General features: G+C 36.8%; 1 protein-coding gene across 1 annotated transcript; it reads right to left on the bottom strand.

Annotated features, from left to right (window-relative positions):
• Window positions 1–1,313: 1,313 nt before the first annotated feature.
• On the bottom strand, window positions 1,314–5,983 carry LOC141598994 (alpha-galactosidase 1-like). The gene is made up of 15 exons (XM_074418854.1): window positions 5,760–5,983; window positions 4,661–4,719; window positions 4,517–4,573; window positions 4,359–4,393; window positions 4,139–4,242; window positions 3,925–4,000; window positions 3,561–3,685; window positions 3,379–3,462; window positions 3,210–3,274; window positions 3,024–3,106; window positions 2,735–2,782; window positions 2,655–2,697; window positions 2,206–2,255; window positions 1,777–1,917; window positions 1,314–1,658 (listed from the first exon to the last, which is right to left on the bottom strand). Exons 1-15 carry the CDS (start codon window positions 5,909–5,911, stop codon window positions 1,566–1,568), a joined length of 1,215 nt encoding a protein of 404 aa, XP_074274955.1. The 5' UTR covers window positions 5,912–5,983; the 3' UTR covers window positions 1,314–1,565.
• Between the last annotated feature and the right edge of the window lie 3,628 nt (window positions 5,984–9,611).

The following is a 9,611-nucleotide window of genomic DNA, read 5'->3' on the forward strand; positions in this document are numbered from 1 at the left end:
CATTTTAACCGAAACGGGTCTCCTTGGCTCAAAACCAATGACCACTCCCATGGAAGAAAACCATAAGCTCGGTCTATCCAAAGCCCCGCTCATGCCTGACCCTCAACCTTACCGACGCCTCATAGGACGTCTCGTATACCTTACTATTACACGACCAGAACTCACCTACTCCGTGCACATCTTGGCCCAATTTATGAATGCTCCCACCAACGATCACTGGACCGCCGCTCTCAATGTGGTAGGTATATCAAGAACTCTCCAGGTCAAGGGATTCTACTTCGCTCCGACAATGATCTATGCCTAAAGGCTTATTGTGATGCCGACTACGATTCTTGCCCTACAACCCGTCGGTCTTTGTCAGCCTATCTCGTTTTTTTGGGATCCTCCCCAATCTCCTGGAAAACTAAGAAGCAACGGTGTCCCGTTCCTCCGCTGAATCCGAATATCGTGCTATGGCATTTACCGTTTGCGAACTTAAATGGTTGAAAGGCTTACTCCAATTTCTTGGGATACAACATGCTCAACCGATACAACTCCAATGTGACAACAAATCCGCACTTCATATTGCTCGAAATCCGGTATTCCACGAGCGCACAAAACATATAGAAATTGATTGTCACTTTATTCGCGACGAGATTCAAAAGGGGTTTATCTCTCCCAGTTACGTTCATACAAAAGCTCAGCTCGCCGACATCCTCACCAAATCTCTTGGACGTACTTCATTCGCCACATTACTTTCCAAGTTGGGTGTCTCGAATCTCCACACTCCAACTTGCGGGGGGATATTAACGAGCAAATAAGGAGCCATTGCCAGCTACAAAGAGCCGTTGCCTTAGCAACTATTACGGCAACAATATCCTTCCTATTGAAGGGAACTTTTACCAAATCATGTAAATATATATTATAGTGATTATATCCTCCCTTATTTATCCTATCCTAGGAGATGTATATATAGGATAGTTACATAGCTTTGTAAACACAATTTATTGAGTAAATCATATTATTACCTTTGCACATCTATACGTTCCAATAAGGAGCATCAACGGAAATCAAAACCCGCCTAGAGAGAAGTTGTTGGTTAACTTAACTAATTCACATAACTATTGATGGTTTTTACCGAAACAATTTGATGCCGTCAGTAAAAAAACTATACAAAAAGCCTCGCAAAAAAAATCATAGAAAAAATGCACTTCTCGTAAGGTGATACAACGCTTTCAACCATGATTCGAGGTAGGACTCGAGAATGAGGGCACGCGTAACCACACTACCTCATCGACAATTCACAAATAACAGAATACGAAGGTTGTTACAAGTTGTTGTAAAGTAGTTAAAGATATTTTTATTAATTCATAAAGTAGGAATTAATTGTATATATAGATACAGTACATACATCATAATTTTATCAATACACAAAACACTATATTTAGATTTTCTCTCTATATAATATTTCACAAATACTTGTCTACTTCTGCTGTAAGCTTCTTCAATGGCTTCCTTCGTCATTCCAATGGATTATACCTCATTCCACACGGATGCTTATAAGTAACAAAAGAAAATAGAGATAATCAAGCAATTGGTTTTAATATGTACATCTTGGAGGTATGAGGCTCCAATGTTGCTGTCAAATTCCCAACAAACTTTTCATTTAAGGTCTTGTGCTGTTATAACAATAACAAATGACAACGAAACCTCGTTAATTTTAGTCGGCTTATTTAACATAATAAGTACTCATCATAATTAAATTGAAGTCGGAGAGAAGCATTATGATTTATGTACCTCCCAAAGATCCCTGGCTTGAACGACGCTGCCTTGGGGAATGCCGATATCATCCCAATGGGCTGTTACATGATGGGTATGTGTACCTCTATTCACCAAAACAACGGCCACCCTATAATGTGTCAATGGCCAAGCCCACACCTGTTCACCACATTTATCATTATCAACAAAAACTGTACTTCATAGAATTGAGTATATGTTAAAAAACAAAATCTCATTGAAGATGACAATATCCGTCACAAGCTTATGACGGATACCATTTTCTCTCACAAAATACTCATGAGAGGTGAGTGGGGAAGCACATGGGGGTGCCACACCTTGTCCCCTCTCCCTTTTTGTGAGAGGTCACAAGCAAGACGCTTTGATGTTAAAAATATCAATTTGTATAGAATTTGTGTTAGAGGAAGTATTATTGTATTAATTCATTACCTCTCGGACACCATCCTTCTTAACTTTTTTTGCTTGAACTCCCAGAGGATCTGTACATAATACGGAGTACATCATTAAATCACCAAAAACTTTAATTTAATATTCAAATTCTCGTCCGTAAGAATTTAAAATTTGAAGGGAATTTTTCAAACCTCCTCAAAAGCAATTCTGTTAAGTATTTACGAAGTACTATTTATGGTCTGAGTCAATGCTCTCATAGATTTCGAGTCTATCTTCAAGGAAATAGAAATTCCATTTCCTTTCTCTCCATTTCCTCTCACAATTTATTTTAATAATAATTATCCCTTTCACTCCCATTTTTCCTTTACTTTTATGTGTAAATTGAGAATCGTTAGATATTGCCAAAATGCGATCCGGACCAATAATAAAAACTTGCCTCTCCATTTTGGAAATGGAGAGAAATTGTGCTCAAATGAATGTGACCTTACCTTGGTTAACTTGAATCACTTCTTTATTGCCAATGATTTCCATGTTTTCCTTTGTCATATTTCTCACATCACATTTCCATGTTTTCTTTTGTCATATTTCTCACATCACACCCAATCAGAAGAGGGGCCTATATGTTTTTTCAAAATTTCAGTTCGTATGAGGTCCTTGGCCATTATTTAACACAAATTAAGAATACCATCTATATTTAGTACGTTTGCTTTATACATATATATACCAATGTACGTTTTCTTAATATTCATACTGTGTTGCCATTTGTTTCTTTACGTAAAGAAACAAATGGAACGGAGGAAGCATCTACTTTCTTGTTTTTCAATTTTCGCTTTTTTTTTTCAAGAAAATTATTTCACCTTGGAAATTGCCCATAGACTAAAATGAACAATGTATTCGTCTTTCGTCATCCCTCCATTTCCCACTTCAAGCATGTCCGAATCTATTCAAATAGCAAATGCTAACATTAAGTAGAGACAAAGAATCATTCACATGAATATTCAAAATTCGAAAGAACTTCTGAATTCGAATCTAACTAAACATACCATTCCAGCCACCGGGTCTAGCGTGCTCAGCGTAAGCCTCATTCATGTCCGCTCTAGAGACCATACTATAATGTAACAAACACGACCGTTATAGTACTAAAAAGCTCAACATTCACACAGAAAACACATTTTTTGTAACAAACGAGACCGTTAGATTTGCAAGCATTACCTATCCCAGTTGTCAACAATGTCGTCGGTCGTTCTCCAACTATTCCCTACTTGAAAACCCCAAAGAGCCGGATGCATTCCCCCCCTATCGAAAGAAATAGAAAAAAAAAAAAAAGAATCACCAGTGACACATTATTGACACATACTGTTAAGATACCATTTTTTCGACTCATCTCGTATTACCCTTCACATAGTGAAAAGAAAATTGGTCGACGAGTATTCAACAGTGCTCTTGTCATCACAGGATACCTAACAGTTGGCTTTGATCCATCATTGTTGCAATTGTCGTACTTTAGGTAATCGATACCCTATAGAAATTCGATCATTAGTCATCATATAACAATTCCGACTCAAAAATGGCCTATTCATGATCTGTAGTGTGAAATATATAATTTAATTTGTCATAAATGGGCAATTCCAAAGAATGATTATTAGTCACTCTTGACAAAAGGATGCAAATAATTTGTAGTGTGAACTATATAATTTAATTGTCATAAATGGGCAATTTCAAATCATATAACAATTCCGACTCAAGAGGGATAGATACCCAAGAGGCGAATGTATTTGCATCCTTCTGTTCATTCCCCAATGACCCCGGCATTTTGCCGCTACAAGTGTAGTACCTATCAAAGATGAAAACAATTCATTAATTCCGCATAAGAAACTACTTTATCCGATTCTTTGGAATTACCCCACGTTTTAAGATTTGTGAGGAGTATTTTAATCAAATGGGGCCAATTCTTAAGAATCGGTGGGAGTACATGATAAATTTGTGATTTGCTACAAATGTACCCTTGCTATGAACATAATCGGCAAGAGCTTTAATACCAGACGGAGAAGTTGATCGTTTGGCCATTAAATGACCCTGAAACATATCAACATAACATTTAGTTGGATTGGTTGGCAAATGATTAAACTATCTACAGATTTGGTATTGGGAAGTGGGAAGTATCAACTAGTTCATAGATTATATACGCGTACCGTGCTATTACGCTTTAATGCAGCCCAACAATCATCTGAGATAGCAAAGAACACACCGGTAAGGGATTAGGATACATCCGAGCAAATTGTCAGACTACAAACTAAACTTCAAAAAGTTAAGGATCATAAAACGGATTATAAGGAAATACAGGACGTACCTATGTTAACGTACTTATAACCAAGCTTAGAGAGACCAGTAGAGACCAGTGCATCAGCTGTCAATTAATGTGGATTCTAATCTCATCAGCACTTATTTTACTTGAATTACATTATTAAGAATAGATAGGGGTCGGAAATCTTACCGGTTTCTCTGACAATCTTTTCTGTTACATTACACTTGAAGTGATTCCAGCTATTCCATCTGATTCAATCAATAACTAAATAGATATAATTGATGTTGTTAAGTATCAAAGTCACCTTAATTATACCTTGATTCTAAGATTGTTGATAGAAAACATTACAACAATTATCCTGAATTTTAGTTTCTTAATTAATTCTTATACACTGAGTTTATACTGGTACATTAACTGGTGTTTCGATTAATATATGGTCTTATAAAAATAAAACCCTTATGTCGATCAAACATTCAAACCCAAAGACTCCTTCCCATTAGTAAACCGAAACGCTAGACATTCAGCACCATAAATTACGTATATAATCTAGTAAACAACGTATATAAAAGCGAAAGTACGTTTCTAAGTTCAGATAATGTATTATAAAGCTCGAGTTCTATACAATCAGTTGTATTATGGTTGTATAGTCTTGTTATTGTAAATTAATTGCCTTTTAAATCAAGGAAAGAGGGTTTCAGTTTCATGCACTTCGTATCAGAGTATCAGACTAGTTAGATTATATCACCATTTTTATATAAAACCGTCTCTAAGTCTTAACTCAGATTGACTCTCACACTTAAAAAAAAAAAGTGGAAATAAAAGAAGATATGGTGTTAAATATAGAACTGTTTGTTTAATTAAAAATCTTATCCATAATACTTGAAATCAAAGAGTCATGACTCCTAACCTAAAAAAAAAGTCATGACTCCTAATCAGTGGCGCGTAGCTACCTTTATGAGCGAGGGGGTCTTGAGACCCCACAGTTTTTTTTAAATTTACCATATCGTATGCCAGTATATGTACGATTGTATTTTTTTTATTACGTAAGAGCCTTTTATTTTATGGGTGGTTATTAAATTTACGTTAAGATCCCACTAATCAAATTTTCTAGTTACGCCACTGCTCCTAATACGAAAAAACAAAACAAAATAAAGAATGTATCTTCAATTTCTTATTCACGAATTCTTGTTTAAAACGGCGGTATCCGTCTTAGATAAGAAAACAATGACAGCCAAAAAAAAGAGCCAAAACGGAAATGATTTGAAAGAGAGTAGAGTTAGTTAGTTACCCCATGGGAGGAGTTTGGGCAAGGCCATTAGAAAGCAAAAATCTTCTGTATGAATCATGAGCAGCAGTAGCATTGCTGGTGTTGATGCCGTAATCAATCACTAATAACAAAAACAAACACAATAAGAATGCATATTTATAATTATTTCCCATGTTTAATTTGATATATATGCTACTAGTATAGTAGTATTCAATTTTTAAGTGACTTTTGTTATTGCTATAACATTTTGGTTCCTCACATAATCCCCCGTACTCTGTATTTATAGTTCCTTACCGGCTTAGCTTACCAGCTACGTCTCTTTATCATTTTTGTAGTCATCATAAGTTTCCGTATTAGGATAATGTTATATCTTCTCATCCTTAACCTCAATAAGTTTATCCATCACAAATTTGTAACGGGTTATAGAAAAACAAAAATCAAAATGCATGTAGGGTACTCCGTAACAAATAACTTATCTTTATTTACCTATATGTTACTCTCTTTGTCCCGGTCATTTGTTGTCCTTTTCCATTTTGGGGTGTCTCATTCATTTGTTGTCCTTTCTATTTTAAGAATGAACTTGATGAGTAATTTGATCATTTACACTCAATTTGTTCCACTTGTCATTTAGCTATTGGCCTTCTCTTCTTTCCTTGTTCTATGTGCCAAAAACAAAGGACAACAAATGACCGGGACAAAGGGAGTAATATTTAACCGATATACTCGTCACAAATAAAAATTTATACGTTAACCTATTTACTATGTCGTTAGAAAATTAGAATTTCTTAAAAACAAAACCAAACCATACGTAAAACCAAACCATACGTAATTACTAGAAGTAATAACCAAAAGAAATCACATGAACTATTGTGTATACAAAAAAGGATGTTTAACCTAGAGAGAAAAAAAGGAAAAAGTCGTCTCTAGGGTTTGCATTAATCGTAGTTCTTTCTTGATTTCTTGATTACAATGGTTAGGAAATCATCTAAATCTAATAATGCTAAGCATCCAAGCCCTAACAAGCATAAGAAATCAGCGAGTACAATTCAATTGGAAAAGGAAAAAGTAATAGGAAAGCCAGATGTGGATGAAGCAGGGAAAACGAAGAGTGTGAATGAAATTCAAGGGCTTCCTCCATATGATATAAATGAGATACTGGTGGAGACTGAAGAGGAGAGTTCTGAACCTGAAAACGCAGGAAAGGAAACAGATGATGAGGGTGAATGGTTCCAAAGGCATGGAAAAAGAATTATTCAAATGGTTGATGAAGAACCAGAGGAGATATTACAATTGACAGAGGATGATGTTAAAGATGAAATTACCTATTGGAATCAGGCAGTGTATGGTTTTATTGTGGGCGCCAATCCACCATGGCAGATCCTTGAGGGGTTCCTGAAAAGAATATGGAGTAAGTACTCAATAGACAAAATTTCATTCTTACCCAATGGTGTATTTTTGGCTAGATTTCAAACAGAAGAGATGAAACAGACAGTGTTAAACAGTGGATATTTTCTCTTTGATAATAAACCACTTATCATCAAACCTTGGCAACCTGACATTGATTTAGAAAAGGAAGAGGTTAAATGTGTACCTGCTTGGATAAGGCTACAAGGCCTGCCTTTGAAGTTCTGGGGCAACAGCCTTCCCAAAATTGCAAATCTGGTTGGGAAATACGTGAAGAGTGACACAGCTACACAGACAAATACTCGATTAGGGTTTGCAAGAGTAATGGTAGAGTTAAAAATTGGCCAGAAATTTCCTCACAAACTTCAGTTTCTTGATGAAAAACAAAAAATGAACCACATTTCTGTTGATTATGAATGGAAACCTAGTGTTTGCAACAAATGTAAACATATAGGGCATGAGCAAGATAAATGCAGGAACGGTAAGAAGAGTGTGACTAAACCTGTTCAGAGGGTTTGGAGACCTGTTCAAAGACCTCTACAGGTGACAACAGTCAGACCTGCAATTACAGAAAGTCAGCAAGATGGTGCAGTCACGCCAAATACTAGGCCTCAGCAATTAAATTCAGGGTCAATGTCCCCTATCAGAGTTTCAAGACAGGGCACTGGTGATGTTAGCAAGACTACTCAGGATTCTCCTACTTATAAAGAGGTCCTGAGTGGTCAAGGCTCCCCTAAAGATGGTATAGGTGTCCAAGGTATTGATCCTTTCAATCTTTCCCCATGACTAAGATAGGATTTTGGAATGTGAGAGGGTTGAATAGGGAGAACAAGCAGCAGTTTGTAAATAATTTTTTGCATAAGAATAAAATAGGTCTTTTTGGCCTTCTGGAAACAAAGATTAAAACTGGTAGTAAGAATAAGACTATGGGTGCAATTTTCAGTGATTGGAGTATCTCTACTAATAATGCCTATCACCACGGGGGTCGAATTTTAATCCTATGGAAGACAAGTTGGTATGAGATTCAGTTTCTGGAATACAATGCACAGTATATTCATATGTTTGTTAGAGATAAGGTTCATAATAATAATTTTTTCTTCACTGTGGTGTATGCTTTCAATGGTATTGGTGAGAGGGAGCCTCTCTGGGAGAATTTGAGAAGAATTGCCAGGAATATGAACTCTCCTTGGGCAGTGGGAGGGGATTTTAATTGTGTGTTGAATGATGGTGAGAGGTTAGGAGGTAAGGTAAGTAGAGCTGAATCTGAACCCTTACAAGATTGCCTGGATTACTGCCATTTGATTGACAGTCAAGCAACTGGAGCTTACTTTACTTGGAATAACAAGCAGGTACCGGAGTCTAGAGTGTATAGTAGATTAGACAGGTTCTTGGTCAATCAGGATTGGACTAATCAGTTCCCAACTCATGTTGCCAAGTTCTTACCAGAAGGTACGTTTGATCACAGCCCTTGTGTGATACAAGGGGTGGACAGTGAGGGCCAACACAATAGACCATTCAAGTACTTCAATATGTGGAGCTCTTCCCCACAGTTTCTACATATTATTTCTCAAGTGTGGGCACAAGCTGATAGGGGTACTAAAATGTTCAGGGTTGTTCAGAAATTAAAACATCTCAAACCCAGACTAAAAGAACTGAACAGGAGCCAGTTTTCCGATGTTGAAAATGCAGCAGATCAAGCCATGACTGAACTCATTCAGTTACAGAAGCAGCTCATGGATCATCCCCAGGATCTTGCTCTGATGGGCCTTGAACATGAGGCTAATCAGAAAGCTAATAGACTCCAAGCTGCAAATTATGCATATCTCAGGCAGAAAGCCAAAGCTCATTGGATCACAGATGGAGATATCAATAGTGCTTACTTTCATGGGGTCATTAAAGCAAGGAGGCAACATAATTATATTCATGAAATTAGAGATCATAATGATAATCTACACACAGATGCCCAAGGAATACAGAAAGCCTTCTTGGATTATTATCAACACCTGCTAGGTTCTCAAAGCCATACTGAGCAAGTTAATAATCATATTGTGAGGAAGGGGAAAACATGCAATGCAAATCATAAACAGCAGCTGCTGGCAAGTGTCACTAAAGAGGAAATTAAAAGTATCATCTTTCACATTCCTAATGATAAGGCACCTGGGCCTGATGGTTTTAGTAGCAAATTTTTTAAGGATTCATGGGACATTGTTGGAGATGATATCACTGAGGCCATTATGGATTTTTTTAGATCCAGTAGAATGCTCAAGCAAGTCAATACTACTCTAATAACTTTGATTCCAAAGGTGGACAGACCCTCAACTGTGTTACAATACAGGCCTATTGCCTGCTGCAACGTAATATATAAATGCATTGCTAAGATTCTTTGTAATAGGCTTGCAAAGGTGTTGCCTGACGTCATATCCCAGAACCAGGGGGGTTTTATTCAGGGAAGGAGTATCATGGAGAACA

Source organism: Silene latifolia, chromosome 1 (genome assembly GCF_048544455.1).
Source record: "Silene latifolia isolate original U9 population chromosome 1, ASM4854445v1, whole genome shotgun sequence".
Classification (NCBI taxonomy): domain Eukaryota; kingdom Viridiplantae; phylum Streptophyta; class Magnoliopsida; order Caryophyllales; family Caryophyllaceae; genus Silene; species Silene latifolia.